Raw genomic sequence first — 21332 nt, 5'->3', positions numbered from 1 at the left:
AAGTGCGTGGGCAGAAAATCCCTTTAACAGAGTGGTTAACCGTTACTGACAGAGGTTTGATTAGGAAACATGGCTTACAACTAAACATTTAGCTTAATCGGCAGGTCTTGTTGTGAAACTTAATAAGAGGTACAAGATGAAGATTGTACAGGTCTACGCCCCTACATCCAGTCATGATGACCAGGAAGCCGAAAGATTCTATGAAGACGTGGAATCGGCGATGGGTAGAGTGAAAACTAAATACACTATACTAATGGGCGACTTTAATGCCAAGGTAGGCAAGACGCAGGCTGGAGACAAGGCAGTGGGGGAATATGGCATAGGCACTAGGAATATCAGGGGAGAGTTATTAGTAGAGTTTGCGGAACAGAATAATATGAGGATAATGAATACCTTCTTCCGCAAGCGGGATAGCCGAAAGTGGACGTGGAGGAGCCCGAACGGCGAGACTAGAAATGAAATAGACTTCATACTCTGCGCTAACCCTGGCATCATACAAGATGTGGACGTGCTCGGCAAGGTGCGCTGCAGTGACCACAGGATGGTAAGAACTCGAATTAGCCTAGACCTGAGAAGGGAACGGAAGAAACTGATACATAAGAAGCCGATCAATGAGTTAGCGGTAAGAGGGAAAATAGAGGAATTCCAGATCAAGCTACAGAACAGGTATTCGGCTTTAACTCAGGAAGAGGACCTTAGTGTTGAAGCAATGAATGACAATCTTGTGGGCATCATTAAGGAGTGTGCAATGGAAGTCGGTGGTAACTCCGTTAGGCAGGATACCAGTAAACTATCGCAGGAGACGAAAGATCTGATCAAGAAACGCCAATGTATGAAAGCCTCTAACCCTACAGCTAGAATAGAACTGGCAGAATTTTCGAAGTTAATCAACAAGCGTAAGACAGCATACATAAGGAAGTATAATATGGATAGAATTCAACATGCTCTCATGAACGGAGGAAGCCTAAAAACAGTCAAGAAGAAACTAGGAATTGGCAAGAATCAGATGTATGCGTTAAGAGACAAAACCGGCAATATCATTACTAATATGGATGAGATAGTTCAAGTGGCTGAGGAGTTCTATAGAGATTTATACAGTATCAGTGGCACCCACGACGATAATGGAAGAGAAAATAGTCTAGAGGAACTCGAAATCCCACAGGTAACGCCGGAAGAAGTAAAGAAAGCCTTGGGAGATATGCAAAGGGGGAAGGCAGCTGGGGAGGATCAGTTAACAGCAGATTTGTTGAAGGATGGTGGGCAGATTGTTCTAGAGAAACTGGCCACCCTGTATATGCAATGCCTCATGACGTCGAGCGTACCGCAATCTTGGAAAAACGCTAACATAATCCTAATCCATAAGAAAGGGTATGCCAAAGACTTGAAAAATTATAGACCGATCAGCTTACTGTCCGTTGCCTACAAACTATTTACTAAGGTAATCGCAAATAGAATCAGGAACACCTTAGACTTCTGCCAAGCAAAGGACCAGGCAGGATTCCGTAAAGGCTACTCAACAATAGATCATATTCACACTGTCAATCAGGTGATAGAGAAATGTGCGGAATATAACCAACCCTTATACATAGCTTTCATTGATTACGAGAAAGCATTTGATTCTGTCGAAACCTCAGCAGTCATGGAGGCATTACGGAATCAGGGTGTAGACGAGCCGTATGTAAAAATACTGAAAGATATCTATAGCGGCTCCACAGCCATCATAGTCCTCCATAAAGAAAGCAACAAAATCCCAATAAAGAAAGGCGTCAGGCAGGGAGATACGATCTCTCCAATGCTATTCACAGCATGTTTACAGGAGGTATTCAGAGACCTGGATTGGGAAGAAATGGGGATAAAAGTTAATGGAGAATACCTTAGTAACTTGCGATTCGCTGATGATATTGCCTTGCTTAGTAACTCAGGGGACCAATTGCAATGCATGCTCACTGACCTGGAGAGGCAAAGCAGAAGAGTGGGTCTAAAAATTAATATGCAGACGACTAAAGTAATGCTTAACTGTCTCGTTAGAGAACAGCAATTTACAATAGGCAGCGAGGCACTGGAAGTCGTAAGGGAGTACATCTACTTAGGGCAGGTAGTGACTGCGGATCCGGATCATGAGACGGAAATAATCAGAAGAATAAGAATGGGCTGGGCTGCGTTTGGCAGGCATTCTCAGATCATGAACAGCAGGTTGCCATTATCCCTCAAGAGAAAAGTGTATAATAGCTGTGTCTTACCAGTACTCACCTACGGGGCAGAAACATGGAGGCTTACGAAAAGGGTTCTACTCAAATTGAGGACGACGCAACGAGCTATGGAAAGACGAATGATAGGTGTAACGTTAAGGGATAAGAAAAGAGCAGATTGGGTGAGGGAACAAACGCGAGTTAATGACATCTTAGTTGAAATCAAGAAAAAGAAATGGGCATGGGCAGGACATGTAATGAGGAGGGAAGATAACCGATGGTCATTAAGGGTTAGGGACTGGATTCCAAGGGAAGGGAAGCGTAGCAGGGGGCGGCAGAAAGTTAGGTGGGCGGATGAGATTAAGAAGTTTGCAGGGACAGCGTGGCCACAATTAGTACATGACCGGGGCTGTTGGAGAAATATGGGAGAGGCCTTTGCCCTGCAGTGGGCGTAACCAGGCTGATGATGATGATGATTATGATGATGATGATGATGATGATGTTCCCTAGGAAAGGTACTAACAGATGGGCCGCACGTGCCAAGCTCAGTTTGCGCAATGCTCATTGCGCATGGCGCTGTTGCCCACAATGTACACCCCCTATTTGTTCTAGTAAACCGTCGAAATAGGTGCGTTTCGCATAAGCTGTTGTCGTCGCTGTGGTTCAACTTTGCAGCGCCGCTTTTTAAATACAAGCACGTTGGAGCAAGCCATGCTGTAAGGAAAGTTTTCAGCCAATGGATTATCCGCTTTAGCAGCGACCGTCGTGTGGCAGCTTCTTTGTGGACAAGAATAAAATTGAAGGTTTATGAGCATCAACGACAAGGACTTGTCTGATTGGTGAATTTCAAAAAGCTTCAAGTGCCGCTGCTGATAAGACAAGAAAGGAAGGCGTAGGTAGCCACAGCATTGCGTTTTCATATTGTGTTAAGTGCTATGTCTGAACCGCTTATTTAGTTTTTTTTATTATTTTGTAGGCGCACTTATGAAAAAGGCGGTGTTACAATTATTTGAGCATATGTGGCCAATATTTGCAAGACAAACACAAACGCCTTAATTTTGTAACGTTGTTACTAAACAGGAAACAACCAGTTTTCTTTCTCTAAAAGATGGTAACGGTTCTCACCTGTGGTACTCGAAGAACCTATGGCTCCTCCGGCCGAACCACCGTAGCCTGAAACAGAAACAATATGTGAAATTGTCTGTCTGCTGCGCATATATGTCCCTTAATGATACATGTTAGTTAAGCAATGCAACTTTAAGTTCAGAGCCAAGCGAAAGGAAGTATAAAAAAATTTAAATTATTGGAAGCCTAATAAAGGCTAACAAAATTTGAAGAAGCTATCAAATAGAATTTTTTTGTTAATCAAGGAAAGCTAATAAATGGTATACATATTGTGGGTGGCCGCGATGGCGCCTGCGATGAGAGATAGACACAAAAGACCCGTTTAGTTTGACATCGACGATATTTCTGTAAAGACAATTCCATGTGCAGGAGAAACAACAATAAAAACTATTTCATGTTCCCTATCTGTAAAAGCAAAGGTATTTAACAAAAATTCCGCATACGACTTTCGATCTGCGCCAGCAATAGCGTTTGCATTGTTTTCATACATGTTTTTCTTGGAAGAGAATATCAGGATTGATTTCTAAGCAGTGGCAGCCGCACTCACCGGAGCTACTCGCAGATCCCGAAGCTCCTCCACCATAGCCTGGAACCATAAGAAAGAAAGAAAGAAAGAAAGAACGAAAGAAAGAAAAAGAAGAAAAGAAAGAAAGAAAGAAAGAAAGAAAGAGAGAAAGAAAGGAAGAAAGAATGAAAGAAAGAAAGAAAGAAAGAAAGAAAGAGAGAAAGAAAGAAAGAAAGAAAGAAAGAAAGAAAGAAAGAAAGAAAGAAATGTTTAGCTCCACATATGGCACGAGACGAGTTCGTCGAGTATACGTTCATTCAGGTATCTGAGAAACGTCGATTGGCGGTAAAATATCAGAGCATTTGGTTTGCCGCTTTGATTCCGAAGAACACACAAGGATTTGCGTGAGCACGTGACGTAGGCGAAATAATCGGGAACAGTAGCGATATGTTCAATGTTCAAAATCATCATCTTAATATACACGCGGCGATAATCTCAAACAGCTAGTGGGCGTTGGCGCGATAGAAGTAGACGTGCGATTGCGGCTCAATGGTTAGCGCACTGTGCTATGGGAGGCGAGGTTCAATGCCAGCATTGCGCACGTAATTCAAATGTATTTAAAGCATGAGCTATTTGGCAAGACAGCAGCAGCATTCGTCCAGCCAGCAGCCACGCTTCAGCAAGTCTGGGATGGTCCGCAAAAAAGAAAGCTTTGATTTAATGTTTTCTATACCTTGTACTCTAACTGTGATGTTATGTCGAATATTAGAATACGGGCATTGTTCATGTGTACGAATAGTTGTTCTTAAATCCTCTATTATTCATTAGTAGTACCAGTATCCTTTGAGAAAAGGTTGTACGTTACAGAAAAAGCTGCAAAGGTGGCCGAGTTTGCCTTAGTGACGGCACAAGACGTACATAATTTATATGCGGCAATATCACGTTATTTTTTTCAGTTATCATAGATCGATTGTTTTCGCAAGCGGATCGATGGAAACACTGACGAATCTTTCCACCTATATGTAAATTTAGCCAAGGATGAAATGGTTCGTGAAAGTGCGCAACCCCCAACACGCTCCTCCCCCTTATCACTGCCCTTTTCCTAAACTTCATGCTCCTTTGGCTAACTTCGTTGCCTTCCTTCTTTTTAGTGTATTCTTACTGATGCGTCCATCGATAGAAAGTATCCTCTGTGCAGTGAATAGCTGCGAGTTACCAAATTTTGCGTAAAGAAAATATAATCTCCGTAAAGCGTCATATCCCATTATAGGGTCTACTTGAGAAAAGCAGGGATTAGTGTAACTTACCTGAATATCCTCCTCCACTACTGCCTCCGAACCCTGCTTCAGCCCCACCACCGAACTCACCGCCCCCTAAAGTTATATAAGGAAACCGAACTGGTTCTCCCCAACTCAGAATCAACTTCAGCGAATTCAGGAATGATTGCTGATGGTGAAGCCGAAACCAAGAAACCTCGCCTAGAAGACGGCAAGTACGATGATAGAACATCGACTTATGAGCTAAGTGATGAAGAAGAGATGGGTGAAGATGCACCATTTACTGTGGTCACGTATAAGAAAAAGCGAGCCGAAGGCATTCCGGTTGTCTTTCGCCCCACAAGTGAAGGTACTACTTTTTGGCAAGTAAATCCAAATCGAGTGTCTGCCGAAATAGCTTCTGCTGCCAAATAAAAAGTACAGTCTTTCAGGACGACCAGAGATGGAAGTTTCAGTGTCAGCGTTGCTTCCTTAGCATCGGCGAAACGCCTTTTGATGTTCTCAAGTGTAGGCGGCCTGGAAGTCAAGCCATTCATCCCAGAGTCGTACACGCGAAATGTTGGGAAAGTAAAACACGTGCCTCTGCAGTACACAGACGATCAACTCCTAGACTTCTTGAAAGACGCAGGAGTTATATCGGCACGCAGACAGATAAGGTATTCCCGCCAAGAAGATGGAGCAGTGAAGTCATATCCACTTCACACGGTAATCCTGACTTTCAGAGACGACCGCCCTATTCCTGGAAGAATTTACTTGGGTTTCACCAGTCACCCTGTCGAGGAATACCTAGGACCCGCACTTCGCTGCTATAATTGTCAGAGATTTGGGCACATGGCGAAAACCTGCCGTAGAACACGTCGATGCAAAATTTGCTCAGAAGACCATGACCACAAGGAGTGCAAGTCACTTCTTCAACCTAAATGTGCAAACTGTGCGGGGAACCATGCCGCCTCCTTCTCAGGCTGTCCACAGAAAAAAGCAGCGGCACAAATGCGTCGACATGAACTAATTCATGGAAGACAACCGCGACGCAATGAACCCGCACCAAACCTCGAGATCGTTCATCCAGTGCCAGATCACCCACCTCAGCGGGCACCGGAACCACCACAGCCAAGAGCACCAACAAGATATTCCTCCTCTAGAGAACAACCAACAGTTCAATCAAGAGACCAATCAAGAGGATCAGAGTCAAGCGCCCAGTCTTATGCATCAGTGCTACGGAAACCCAGAGGACAACAGGCAGAAAGTAATACACAAGAAAGCTCCTGTACTCGCACACATTTCTCTCAGCGACCTTACGCATCTACTGCAGAAGTAACACCAGCTAATAGCGAACATACCACAGCATCGGTGACACAACTGATTTTGCCAATGTTTTTCGCAGCTCTTAAGGCAATCCTATCTGCTTTGCCAGAAGCAAACAACCTACCAGAAGTAAAAGCCTTGTTGCCTCTCGAAGCACTGTTGTGTCAACCATCCGGGCCGAAACTGCGGCAGGCACTACATGAATAACCGCTACAAAAATGTCTCCATATTTCAGTGGAATGCCAACAGTCTTCGAAGAAAGTGCGCTGACTTTCGTAAACTGCTTGTACAATACAACTTCCCAATACTTTGCATTCAAGAGGCGGGAATCACTGACGACTTTCGCCTCTCGAATTATGTGATATATAAGACTTCTCGTCAAGGTGCTGTTAGCAGAGTGCTCCTGTGCGTCAGAAAGGACCTACCATCTTATCAAATTCAGTCCAGTGATTCAGACTTCCCGGAATTCATCGCATGTAAAGTATCCTTTGGCAAGCTCTGTATAACAGTGATTAATCTATATCTACAACCTTCAAACCGGATTTCAGTTGAAGCGCTAGTGGATATCTTCAAAATAGCTCATTCTAATGTATTTATATGTGGCGACTTCAACGCACACAACATCATCTGGGGCAGTGATCATTGTGATGCACGGGGTAATGTTATCGAGTGCGCCATAGATAAATGCAACTTAACTGTTTTAAACGATGGGTCGCCAACATTCCTTCGTGGATATAATTACTCAAGCTGCATAGATGTTACCCTGTGTTCACATGATCTAGTGAATGGTGTGGGATGGACAACAGATATGGAAACGCGCGGAAGTGATCATTTTCCCATCCTTGTTAACCACCCTAGCATGCACTATGATATCAGGCGTTACAGCAGACTAACCAACTGGCAAGCTTTTCGGTACCGCCTAACGGATCAAATTAACCAACATGCAACAGTGGAAAAATTTACAGAATTTTTTCAGGATAATATGAACATATGCACAAAGAAGGTCCCAATACCAAAAGATTATGCTGCAGTTGATGGAGAATATGAACACCTAAGAGCCATCCGACGCCGATCCGAAAGAGCTTACCGACGGAGCGGAAGTTTAGAAGCATACAGAAATGCTCAGAAAATACACATTGTAATGCGCAGACGAATGGCAAGCTTAGGCAAACGGCGCTGGCGTGATTTCTGCGGCACGCTGTCTCCTCACACGGCTGTCCCACGAATTTTTCTTGTAATTCGTTCTTTAAGCGGACCTGTAACACAAAGCTTCCCATTTCGTGCTCTCGCTGTAGCTCGGGACACGTGTGAAATAATAGTTGCAGATGAATTTTGTGAGCTTATTTCCAGATCTGCTTTTACGTCACAATGTGCGGAATTTGATATTTCAGTAGAGTTGGCTAAGCGAAAAATTACTGCTTGCTACTGGGCCCAACATCCTCAATTAGATCACACTTACACATTGAGCGAGCTTCAATGTGCAATTGCATCATGTCGCCAAAAGTCCGCTGCTGGGCCGGACGGCATTACGTACAATATGCTAAGAAACCTCGGACCGACAGGTACAAATGCGCTCTTAGACATCTATAATAACTTATGGATAGAGGAAACTGTACCTGACTCTTGGAAAGTCGCTCGAATCATACCAATTTTAAAACCTGGTAAGACGCCCTTGTGCCTTGAATCCTTCCGCGCCGTTAGTTTGACAAGTTGTTTATGCAAAGTAATGTAGAAAATGATTGACGCGCGACTTCCATGGTGGTGCAATGAAACGAAGGTGTTGTCCAACTACTTAGTAGGTTTTAGAAAACATAGATGCACAATGGATGCAATATTAGATATAGTTACCTGTGTGGAGCACGAGCGTGCACGTGGAAACATGACTATAGCAGTATTCCTTAACATCAAGAGGGCATTTGACACCGTTAGTCACGTTCATGTTCTGCTAAGCATGTTGGAACTTGGTCTGTCTGGCAGGTCCTTGCGATGGATTTCTGAATTTTTATCAGGTCGCAAAATATTTGTTCAGACGGGTGAAGGAAAGAGTGCTGAACATATTGTCAAACAGGGAGTGCCACAGGGAAGCGTACTCAGCCCCTTCCTTTTTAACTGCGTCATGGCTGATTTAACGCGAAGACTGCCATCACAGTTAAAGTTTTCTCTGTATGCAGATGATGTGTGTATTTGGACATCTGGATCTAATGCTCAACTACTCCAGATGGCATTGCAAGACGGCATAAATATCATCAACCAATTTTTGAGAGAAAGAGGAATGGTACTATCACACGCAAAGACTGCTGTATTGCCCTTCACTCGGAGGCAGTTAAAAAATTTCACTCTTAATCTGGAAGGACACCCTCTAATGATTGTCACGCAGCATCGATTTCTTGGCATAATACTTGATAGGCAGCTATCCTGGGCACCCCACTTAAAAAAAACTCGAAAACGAGGTCAATGCCACAGTGACTGTACTTCGCAGACTTGCAGGCACATCATGGGGCGGATCAGTATCTTCCATGCTGACTGTTTACAATGCATTAATACGACAAAAAATTGCATATTCCGCGCCCATCTTACACGGACTTTCCCACACGTCAGAAGAGAGACTTCAAAGACTTTTAGCTAGAGGACTACGCCTATGTCTAGGAGTTCCACGAGCGACTTCGAGTTCTCTTGTAATAGCTGAGGCTCGCCAATCACCATTTCCAGTTATGCGAACTACAGAAACATGCCGGCATTATTTCCGTCTTCAAACCCAGCATAAAAACCACCCATTGGCTCTAGACATAATGAAACGAGATAGAAGTTATGTTCATATCGAAATTCAAAAAAATCTTCACATATTGCCAGGAAATGAATTTTGGAACTCAGAAATTGAATATCCTCCATGGCTGCTTACAGTTCCAAAAATCGAATTGTCAGTAGAAGGAATATTCAGCAAAAGAGACATGTTCATTCAAGCTGCTCAACAACTAGCACTATACCAGATATATATGCGGTATTCAGGATACACACACGTCTATACAGACGGCTCCAGTACAGCAACCTCTTCAACTTCATCATTCATTATACCGCACCTCAACAAACAAGAATCATTTAAGTTATCTCGTGCGACTTCGTCCACAACGGCTGAACTGTTCGCAATCCTATGTGCGGTAAAATTTATATTGTCAGTCACTGAAGCGCAAAATTGGGTAATTTTCAGCGATTCACAGGCGGCTCTAACATCACTCTGCAGCACAAAGGGGAAAACATTCAGCGACAGTATCATATATGAAACACTTAAAAACCTCACAAAGGCAAGGGAAGCGAAACATGCAATAGCATTCCAGTGGATACCAGGGCATTGCAACATTCCTGGCAACACAGCAGCCGATGAAGCAGCACGACAAGCGCACCTGAAAGATGATACGGCTCCGCTCCCAATATCAAAAAATGAATTACGCTGCATTATAAGGACAACGTCTCTCAACATGTCTAGAAACACTTGGTTTGACCAGAATTCTAAGAGCTCTGACTTATATCATATTGATCCATTTATTGAATTCAAATTTTCATTGTCATTAGATAGAACTATGGAAACGCTTATTCATCGATTAAGGCTAGGCACTGCCTACACAAAGCATTTCTTACACAGAATTGGCCGAGCGGAAACCCCCAAATGTGATTGTGGATTTGTAGATGAAGATATATATCACCTCCTTCTAGATTGCCCACATCACGACAAACCAAGATGCCGACTTAAATCAGCGCTAAGTAAATTAGACCGCAGACCTTTCAGTTTAAGGAAACTTTTGGGCCCTTGGCCAACAACGGCCTTGCAGAAGAGCGCTTTAAAAGCACTAAAGACCTTTTTTAAAGACAGCGGCATCGTTGGACGTTATTAGTGCTTTCATTGTTCTGTTCATTTGAATGTCACTCTATCTATCCATCTGTTTGAGAATTATGTTATGTTGACTGCTTTGTTGTGACTGTATGTGCTAATATATTTACACGATGTATATACCACCCGCTGACTTGACAATGTGTTATTAGGCGACGGTATCGTTTGTACTTTTGAGACTTTCGACTACATAAGTGTGGAGACATTGGCCATGTATATTGTATTGTATGTACCCGCTGACCCGCTGATTAGAAAATGTGCTATTAGGTGACAGTATGTACTTTTGAGACTTTCGACTACATAAGTGTGGAGACATGTAGAACCCTCAATGATGTATGACGGAACCACCCAAGAGATAAGGAGTAGCCGGCGCCTTAAATTGCGCGCCAACATCTCCTTATATCATATCAATAAAAAAAAAAAAACTTCAGTACATTTCTGTTCGCATTGACGAATTCATTAGGCAACGGGGAAGCCGATATCAATGCAGGAGTATTTCTATTCCCTATGATGACGAAGGCTGGGAAGACAATCCTCTACGTTGGTGTAACTACTTGCGGCGTATTTTACTTTGATTCAGGGATTAACGTACTCTCTTGTGAAGTATGTTCCGGGTTTACGTGGCCAATACACACACACACACACACACACACACACAGCGTACCAGGACGCCTTGTTATTGTGTAAAAATAGGAAGTTCTTCTCACCTAAACCAATTGATCCACTCGATCCCCATGTTCCTTCACCGCCTGTACTGCCTCCGATGTTAATGCCGCCAAAACCTAAACGACAGAGAAAAATAATATTTCCAGATGAGGCACGGACAAGGCTTTCTAGTTGTCTATTCCGGCCATGTTTTTAACAGTGCATCAGATTTATTTGTTGGTAAAATGTCGCGTTCATGACTGGAGTCCTATAGTAAATTTAAATGATCAATTCAGAAAGTTTATTACTATGCTGCGAGGTAGGCTTTTAATGCGTTATCAGAGACAAGAATGTAGGTTGCAAGCTAAATTGCAAACTGCCCTACTGCCCCTGCTAATGCTGACCTGCCCAATATTTCACAGCTACATTAATTTAAACATGTAGCAACTTTTCGCATTTCTAAAGGCGGTGCAAAATTCACTCACTTGCACCACCTGAGGCTCCCGCCCCTGACACACCAGCGCCACCAGCGCCACCAGCGCCCCCAGTAACGCCAAGGCCCCCGGAGCCATAGCCTTGAAGAAAAGAGATAAATACAGAAAAACAAATAAATAAAGACTCGATCGCATGCACTATAAAGAATGCATCTTAGGTATAGCACTTTCGTGCACTGAACAGGAACAGAAAAAACCGTTGCAGCCGCTAAAATACTGCGAATGAATGTTATTGATTCTATTAAGCTTAGGCGTGACTGGTGAATTTACGTGACAGAGGCTCTGGTGGTATTGATGGCTCTTGAGAGAAACTAGAGGCTGCTATGGCGGTTCTTGAAGGCGTGCATAGCGTTGCGCAGACGACCTCGGCGTGCCTGGGGTTACGAACAGCGCGAAGGAAAGTGATATTTTCTTTTCTTTTGTTACTCTATATGAGAAATTTATTCATTCAGTAAGTTTGCTAAGTAATTTATTATTGCGTAATTATTCAGTAATTATGGAGCAATTTATTTATTGAGTAATGCGCGTATATGTTTTCGAGCAACGTTCATTGGCACTGGCACTACTGGCAATATACGCTTCGTTAATGGTGTGGCATCCGCACTCACCTGAACCACCCGATGTACCCGACAGTGACCCGCCAGCGCCGCCTGAACCACTGTGGCCACCAGCGCCATAATCTGAATAAAAAGAAACCGGATATGTTGCTCATGCCGGAAACATAAATGCGTGCTTTTTATCACACATTCGCACACCGAGTGGGCACGGAAGAGTCATGAAGGTGCTAGATTTTAGAAGTAGTGGAGAAATATAACAAACCCACTCAGGCAATACGAGTAAGTTATGGAATTGTGGGATTAGGCGACAACGTTTAATGCGCGTGAGAAACTCTTATTTCTGATGAAGTTAATTCCATCAAGGGTTCAAGTTGTTGGGAATGAGAAACAAATGTACCTTAATTTGGTATTTTCAGAAAACTTTGATGTTATGAATGGCTTTAGAATACGGGATTTGGAAACGCGTACGAAGGCTGGTTCTTAAAGCATTGTTTATTCACCCAGAATAATGGCGCTCATCTAAAAAAAGCAGGCAGCCGCCATTAGCGAAAAATAAACAGAAAAACAAGCCTCACGCATTGTGCAGTCCAATTCTGCTTCCGTAACGTAGATGTGAGTATGAGTGTACACATATCAGCAAAGGCGGATGAATCAGTCATAAAGGACGCAACAGAATTGCGCACTGAGGTGACAGGACACCCAGCGAAAGGCTCAGGTGAGCGACTTCAAGTATGGAAAAAGCGGATTCGCCCTTATCGACGCCAGTAACTGTACATCATCAAGAACTATAGGCGGCGACATTGCATTACAGATTTTTTTACCTGTTACGCATCCGCAGTTTCCTTCTTTCTTTCTTTTTTGATGTGCAAAGCAATCAATGACAGCGGTAGCTTATTTTTGTTGATAAACTACAACGAGCCGACTACTACCCGGGCAGAAAAAAAAATATTCCCAATGGGGAGCTTAAAGGAAGCAGACATGGCCAACTACTTTATTTCAGTATCTTGAGTGACATCATCGTTCTCCCTGTTCTTCGCTTCGTCAATGACGCTGATGCTGAAGTATATATTATTATTGCTCTGACATAAACTATGTAATCGAAATGACGGCATATAAACACGGCCCTAACATTTGTCACATCACGGAGCGACAAGCCGACGACGAACCGCAGATGGCGTGAACTGCCAACGAAGGCGATGAAGTCCTTATTCAACATGCTTTTCCGAGTACTGAAAGCAACGCGTCATACTTTGAGGTGGATATGGCTACCAATATTGCCCTGACAAAATTATGATGGTTAAGGAATAAGCCTACAGTGTTAACTACACTAAACTCCATGTTTCGTCCAGTGTTAGCGCCGATAACATTTGTAGCAAGGCGCTCGAGCCAGATGTCACCATTCGCCTGGTGTTTTTTTTTTGTCTTCGTCGAGGAAAAACCTTACTTGAGCGCACAAATCATATGGAAGGAAAGAAGGCGACAGGGCTGAGTGCTACTAATAACCAATGAGCTGTATTGGTTAAACAGCAATCTATAGTACGAGACGAAATGGGAAAACCGATAAATCTGCATACATGTTGTTCGCACAATTACAAAAGAAAAAAAGAGAGAGAGGGCGTGCACGCTACACGTGTCTTGAAAAAAATGTTTCACCAATATATATATAGTTATTGCTTGAGGAAATCACGCTGGCCCCGGGAGCAAAATGAAGAAAGAAAGGGTACGACTGTGCTTATTCAACCTACGTCGTACTCTTTCTTCCGCATTATATATATATATATATATATATATATATATATATATAGAGAGAGAGAGAGAGAGAGAGCCAAGTACAGAAACAGGCGACGTTAAAGCCTGAAACCCTTTTTCAGACTCCACCATTCCAATCTTTTGCCTGCGATAGTGCAGGTGTTCTCTTGTCCGTCCGTGTTTTTTGAGCGTTTCTAGGAGCATCTTCTCGGCCACTTTCTCGGTCGTATCCTTCATATATTGCTAACACGATCGAATTTCGGGCTTTGCTGTTGACCGAAGGCATGCTACGAGTACGAATCAGAAAGTCTTTTCCCCTATCTTTTATTAGTCAAAGTAAGGTACATGCAAGCAATTGCCAATATACGCCTTATTCTACGTATCTTACACAATCTTGCACATAATTCCCACGCCATTGCCGACATTTCTCCCATCGCAGAACTAAATTTGAGATGCCCCTGTGGTAGAATTCGTCCGGCTCATGGTGGAACCACCATCGGAGTGCTCTCTTGGATTCACGGCCTTTTGCGAACTCACACCCCCACCAACTCCCGCTTCACAAAGCAAGACACCTTTCCCCATACGCGGGCTGCATTATCCTGCGGATTTCGACGGGCGTTCGTCCCTTGTTCCATAGAAAATGAATCCCACTTCGTTTCATGTACGCCGTGGACGTGCGAAGCACAACCGCCATCTTCAACAACTGACAGCAGCGCCGTGCCGCGGAGCTACCGGCAGCTAAGGCCGTTGAAAGGTCCACCGTTGAGAATGGATACGTCCACTTCGCCTTCACATCGGCAATTCGGCTAAAAAAATAAGGGCGAAGAGTTTCTGATTCGCCCTCGTAGATACATTTAACTTACGGGAATGCTGAATTGTTTTGTGCATCGTAGCACGAACATGTTCCAAGTGCGTGTACACTGGATACGTTGGCTCTGTGACTAAAGGCGTGAATTATCCTGGGTGATAATTTCATCGCTTTGCAGCAGCCTCGGGTACTGTCTCCTTAAATAAAATTTACTCAGTAGTCGCTCATAAAAACTCTTGAGTAGAAATTACCAAGAAAGTGCGTGGGCAGAAAATCCCTTTAATAGAGTGGCTAACTATTACTAACAGAGGTTTGATTAGGAAACATGGCTTACAACTAAACATTTAGCTTAATCGGCAGGTCTTGTTGTGAAACTTAATAAGAGGTACAAGATGAAGATTGTACAGGTCTACGCCCCTACATCCAGTCATGATGACCAGGAAGCCGAAAGATTCTATGAAGACGTGGAATCGGCGATGGGTAGAGTGAAAACTAAATACACTATACTAATGGGCGACTTTAATGCCAAGGTAGGCAAGAAGCAGGCTGGAGACAAGGCAGTGGGGGAATATGGCATAGGCACTAGGAATATCAGGGGAGAGTTATTAGTAGAGTTTGCGGAACAGAATAATATGAGGATAATGAATACCTTCTTCCGCAAGCGGGATAGCCGAAAGTGGACGTGGAGGAGCCCGAACGGCGAGACTAGAAATGAAATAGACTTCATACTCTGCGCTAACCCTGGCATCATACAAGATGTGGACGTGCTCGGCAAGGTGCGCTGCAGTGACCACAGGATGGTAAGAACTCGAATTAGCCTAGACCTGAGAAGGGAACGGAAGAAACTGATACATAAGAAGCCGATCAATGAGTTAGCGGTAAGAGGGAAAATAGAGGAATTCCAGATCAAGCTACAGAACAGGTATTCGGCTTTAACTCAGGAAGAGGACCTTAGTGTTGAAGCAATGAATGACAATCTTGTGGGCATCATTAAGGAGTGTGCAATGGAAGTCGGTGGTAACTCCGTTAGGCAGGATACCAGTAAACTATCGCAGGAGACGAAAGATCTGATCAAGAAACGCCAATGTATGAAAGCCTCTAACCCTACAGCTAGAATAGAACTGGCAGAATTTTCGAAGTTAATCAACAAGCGTAAGACAGCATACATAAGGAAGTATAATATGGATAGAATTCAACATGCTCTCATGAACGGAGGAAGCCTAAAAACAGTCAAGAAGAAACTAGGAATTGGCAAGAATCAGATGTATGCGTTAAGAGACAAAACCGGCAATATCATTACTAATATGGATGAGATAGTTCAAGTGGCTGAGGAGTTCTATAGAGATTTATACAGTATCAGTGGCACCCACGACGATAATGGAAGAGAAAATAGTCTAGAGGAACTCGAAATCCCACAGGTAACGCCGGAAGAAGTAAAGAAAGCCTTGGGAGATATGCAAAGGGGGAAGGCAGCTGGGGAGGATCAGTTAACAGCAGATTTGTTGAAGGATGGTGGGCAGATTGTTCTAGAGAAACTGGCCACCCTGTATACGCAATGCCTCATGACGTCGAGCGTACCGCAATCTTGGAAAAACGCTAACATAATCCTAATCCGTAAGAAAGGGGATGCCAAAGACTTGAAAAATTATAGACCGATCAGCTGACTGTCCGTTGCCTACAAACTATTTACTAAGGTAATCGCAAATAGAATCAGGAACACCTTAGACTTCTGCCAAGCAAAGGACCAGGCAGGATTCCGTAAAGGCTAATCAACAATAGATCATATTCACACTATCAATCAGGTGATAGAGAAATGTGCGGAATATAACCAACCCTTATACATAGCTTTCATTGATTACGAGAAAGCATTTGATTCTGTCGAAACCTCAGCAGTCATGGAGGCATTACGGAATCAGGGTGTAGACGAGCCGTATGTAAAAATACTGAAAGATATCTATAGCGGCTCCACAGCCACCATAGTCCTCCATAAAGAAAGCAACAAAATCCCAATAAAGAAAGGCGTCAGGCAGGGAGATACGATCTCTCCAATGCTATTCACAGCATGTGTACAGGAGGTATTCAGAGACCTGGATTGGGAAGAAATGGGGATAAAAGTTAATGGAGAATACCTTAGTAACTTGCGACTCGCTGATGATATTGCCTTGCTTAGTAACTCAGGGGACCAATTGCAATGCATGCTCACTGACCTGGAGAGGCAAAGCAGAAGAGTGGGTCTAAAAATTAATATGCAGACGACTAAAGTAATGCTTAACAGTCTCGGGAGAGAACAGCAATTTGCAATAGGCAGCGAGGCACTGGAAGTCGTAAGGGAGTACATCTACTTAGGGTAGGTAGTGACTGCGGATCCGGATCATGAGACGGAAATAATCAGAAGAATAAGAATGGGCTGGGCTGCGTTTGGCAGGCATTCTCAGATCATGAACAGCAGGTTGCCATTATCCCTCAAGAGAAAAGTGTATAATAGCTGTGTCTTACCAGTACTCACCTACGGGGCAGAAACATGGAGGCTTACGAAAAGGGTTCTACTCAAATTGAGGACGACGCAACGAGCTATGGAAAGACGAATGATAGGTGTAACGTTAAGGGATAAGAAAAGAGCAGATTGGGTGAGGGAACAAACGCGAGTTAATGACATCTTAGTTGAAATCAAGAAAAAGAAATGGGCATGGGCAGGACATGTAATGAGGAGGGAAGATAACCGATGGTCATTAAGGGTTACGGACTGGATTCCAAGGGAAGGGAAGCGTAGCAGGGGGCGGCAGAAAGTTAGGTGGGCGGATAAGATTAAGAAGTTTGCAGGGACGGCATGGCCACAATTAGTACATGACCGGGGCTGTTGGAGAAATATGGGAGAGGCCTTTGCCCTGCAGTGGGCGTAACCAGGCTGATGATGATGATGATGATGATGATGATGATGATGATGATGATGATGATGATGATGTTCCCTAGGAAAGGTACTAACAGATGGGCCGCACGTGCCAAGCTCAGTTTCCGCAATGCTCATTGCGCATGGCGCTTTTGCCCACAATGTACACCCCCTATTTGTTCTAGTAAACCGTCGAAATAGGTGCGTTTCGCATGAGCTGTTCTCGTCGCTGTGGTTCAAATTTGCAGCGCCGCTCTTTAAATAAAAGCATGTTGGAGCAAGCCATGCTGTCAGCAAAGTTTTCAGCCAATGGAGTATCCGCTTTAGCAGCGACCATCGTGTGGCAGCCTCTTTGTGGACAAGAACAAAATTGAAGGTTTATGAGCATCAACGACAAGGACTTGTCTGATTGGTGAATTTGAAAAAGCGTCAAGTGCCGCTGCTGATAAGACAAAAAAGGAAGGCGTAGGTAGCCACAGCATTGTGTTTTCATATTGTATTAAGTGCGATGTCTGAACCGCTTATTTAGTGTTTTTTTATTATTTTGTAGGCGCACTTATGAAAAAGGCGGTGTTACAATTATTTGAGCATATGTGGCGAGTATTTGCAAGACAAACACAAACGCCTTAATTTTATAACGTTGTTACTAAACAGGAAACAACCAGTTGTCTTTCTCTAAAAGATGGTTACGGTTCTCACCTGTGGTACTCGAAGAACCTATGGCTCCTCCGGCCGAACCACCGTAGCCTGAAACAGAAACAATATGTGAAATTGTCTGTCTGTTGCGCATATATTTCCCTTAATAATACATGTCAGTTAAGCAATGCAACTTTAAGTTCAGAGCCAAACGAAAGGAAGTATAAAAAAATTGAAATTATTGGAAGCCTAATAAAGGCTAACAAAATTTGAAGAAGCTATTAAATAGAATTTTTTTGTTAATCAAGGAAAGCTAATAAATGGTATACATATTGTGGGTGCCCGCGATGGCGCCTGCGATGAGAGATAAACACAAAAGACCCGTTTAGTTTGACATCGACGATATTTCTGGAAAGACGATTCCATGTGCAGGAGAAACAACAATAAAAACTATTTCATGTTCCCTATCTGTAAAAACAAATGTACTTAACAAAACTTCCGCATACGACTTTCGATCTGCGCCAGCAATAGCGTTTGCATTGTTTTCATACATGTTCTTCTTGGAAGAGAATATCAGGATTGATTTCTAAGCAGTGGCAGCCGCACTCACCGGAGCTACTCGCTGATCCCGAAGCTCCTTCACCGTAGCCTGGAACCATAAGAAAGAAAGAAAGAAAGAAAGAAAGAAAGAAGGAAATAAAGAAAGAAAGAAAGAAAGAAAGAAAAAAAGAAAGAAAGAAAGAAAGAAAGAAAAAAAGAAATGTTTAGCTGCACATATGGCACGAGACGAGTTCGTCGAGTATACGTTCATTCAGGTATCTGAGAAAAGTCGATTGGCGGTAAAATATCAGAGCATTTGGTTTGCCGCTTTGATTCCGAAGAACACACAAGGATTTGCGTAAGCACAGGACGTAGACGAAATAATCGGGAACAGTAGCGATATCGCTTGTCGTAAAAGGGCGGTGGGTGTGGAGGCTGAACACGACGCCTACTGCGCCGGAGCAATAACCACCGGGTTCGCTGGTTGAGGAAGTATAATGAAAAGGCAGAGTATTCAGAAATTAATATTTAGACGTGATACTTGAAGCATGATGCCATTGCATATCATAATGTTGAAACTTAGAGTAGAATGCGAGCTTTCTTTTCATCCCAGGCACAAGCGTTTGTTTTTTCAAAAGTCTCAGTGTCCTACTCATTCAAGCGTGTGAAAAAAGGGTTTGTACGAATATTGGTACACTCACCAGAACCTGAGGCACCAGACAGACTTCCACCATGCCCGCCGGAGAGAACGAAGCCCGAAGCTGAAAAATAAAAGAGAAAACGAAGTGAATATGCTGCCAACAACTGCTGGCCTAAAATATTGTTTTAGATTATGGTGTTTGGTTAGGTATATAACAATGAAAATGACCTCGCTGGTCAGGGCGTGGCGTCGTAGAAACCGGTATGGTATGGTATGAAGAACTTTATTGAGGTCCTGAGGGATCAGTCTGGGACTGATGCGGGCCGCTCCCACGTCGGTACAGAGAGGCCGAGCCCCTCTGCCATCACACGGGCCCTCTGGACAGCCCTGAGTTGGTCCGCTAGCACTTCACTGTGCAGCATTCGCTGCCACCACTGTTCACCTCGAGAACCATCACCGGCCAACGCCAAGCAGCGCCACAGCATGTGTTGTAAATCGAGCAAACCCCCACACTTACTACAATAGACTGAAACCCCGCAGTCCGGATTAATTTTATTCATGATGACCGGGTTAGGGTACGTCCGTGTCTGCAGAAGCCTTAATGTAACCGCCTGCGGCCTACTTAATTTAGGATGTGGCAACGGGAATGCCCTGCGCCCTAAGTAATAGTGCTTGGTGATTTCGTTGTAGGTTAACAGTTGGTCCCTGTACTCAGGAGCGGGAGATCCAGCCCCTTCAGGGAGTACACGGCACACTAATCCTCGTGCCTCCCTGTGCGCCACCTCGTTGAGGTTACGCGGGGCTCCCTCCACTGTCCCCATGTGCGCCGGGAACCAAGTAACGGTATGCGAAGTGATATCCCTACCCTGCAGCAGTCTGTTAGCCGGTTCCGCAACAAGTCCTCTCGAGAAGGCTGTAATCGCAGATCGCGAGTCGCTAAACACCAAAACTCTTCTAGAATCAAGTAGTGCTAGAGCAATAGCCACCTGTTCAGCAACCCCCGGGTCTTTGGTATAAATGGAAGCAGCATTTCTAACGCTCCCTTTGCCATCTACTACCACCACCGAATAAGCATTTTTACCATTAATCCATGCGGCGTCAACAAACGCAGACTCCTCCTCCTGATCCTTTGCCTCTCGCAACAAAGCCCTAGCTCTCGCGACCCGCCTCCCTACATTGTGCACGGGGTGCACATTCCGCGGAAATGGACGAACCATGATATTTGCCCTAAGGTTCACGTTCAACTCGTGTAGAGGCGCCCTATCGTGCGACACAGCCACCGATTCTTCAATTGACTGTAATATATACCTACCCGCTGGTGTACCTAGCAACCGCTCCCTCTGTGCGGTACGTTGAGCCTCAGCAATTTCATCTAAAGTATTATGCAAACCCAGTCGTAACAACATATCGTTTGACGTAGTCATAGGCAGACCAAGCGCAGCCTTGATGGCTTTTCTGATTAATGCTTCCAATTTATTTTTCTCCCCCCTATTCCAATTTAGCATAGCTGCCACATACGAGAAATGACACATAATAAATGCGTGAACTAAGCGCATCGCACCTTCTTCTCCTAAACCCCTATGCCTATTAGAGATCCGTCTTATAAGTCTTATGGCCTCCTCCGTTTTCTTGGTAATACGCTGAATGGTTCTAATGTTCGATCCGTTCGCCTCAAGTACAAAACCCAGGACCCTGATTGCATCAACTTTGGGTATCACCGACCCTTCCCTAGTATGAATTCTAATGCAAGGCTCAACTTCCGGTACCCAACCCCTCGGCCTACGACCTAGCTTCTTAGATTTGAAGATCAACAACTCCGACTTTTTAGTGGAGCACTTGAGCCCCATGAGACCCAGGTACTCCTCCGTAAGCGTTACCACCTGCTGCAGCCTAGCCTCAAGCTCTCCATCACTACCACCGACACTCCATATAGTAATGTCATCCGCGTAGATAGAATAGCCAATATCCTGGACAGTGTCCAGTCTATTAGCCAACTTCGACATCGCCAGATTGAATAACATAGGCGAGAGTACGGATCCCTGCGGAGTACCACAGCAACCCAATTTAACGACTTCCGATTTTATCTCCCCAA

At 44.0% G+C, this 21332-nt stretch overlaps 1 protein-coding gene across 48 annotated transcripts in view; it reads right to left on the bottom strand.

Annotated features, from left to right (window-relative positions):
• LOC142588398 (uncharacterized) overlaps window positions 1-21332 on the bottom strand; it is a 139653-nt gene that overhangs the window by 10830 nt on the left and 107491 nt on the right. For 33 of the 48 annotated variants that reach the window (XM_075700064.1, XM_075700073.1, XM_075700070.1 and 30 more), the window contains 8 exons: window positions 19302-19361; window positions 18671-18709; window positions 18124-18171; window positions 12032-12103; window positions 11415-11504; window positions 10992-11066; window positions 3862-3900; window positions 3315-3362 (listed from right to left, as the gene is read on the bottom strand). In XM_075700064.1, coding sequence (XP_075556179.1) covers window positions 3315-3362; window positions 3862-3900; window positions 10992-11066; window positions 11415-11504; window positions 12032-12103; window positions 18124-18171; window positions 18671-18709; window positions 19302-19361 — 471 coding nt within the window. Of the gene's footprint in view, window positions 1-3314; window positions 3363-3861; window positions 3901-5126; window positions 5193-10991; window positions 11067-11414; window positions 11505-12031; window positions 12104-18123; window positions 18172-18670; window positions 18710-19301; window positions 19362-21332 lie in introns of all 48 variants that reach the window. The other 15 variants (XM_075700089.1, XM_075700093.1, XM_075700087.1 and 12 more) reach the window with 7 other exon arrangements.

Source organism: Dermacentor variabilis, chromosome 7, assembly GCF_050947875.1.
Source record: "Dermacentor variabilis isolate Ectoservices chromosome 7, ASM5094787v1, whole genome shotgun sequence".
NCBI classification, from domain to species: domain Eukaryota; kingdom Metazoa; phylum Arthropoda; class Arachnida; order Ixodida; family Ixodidae; genus Dermacentor; species Dermacentor variabilis.
This window is presented reverse-complemented; position numbering and strand designations above follow the sequence as displayed.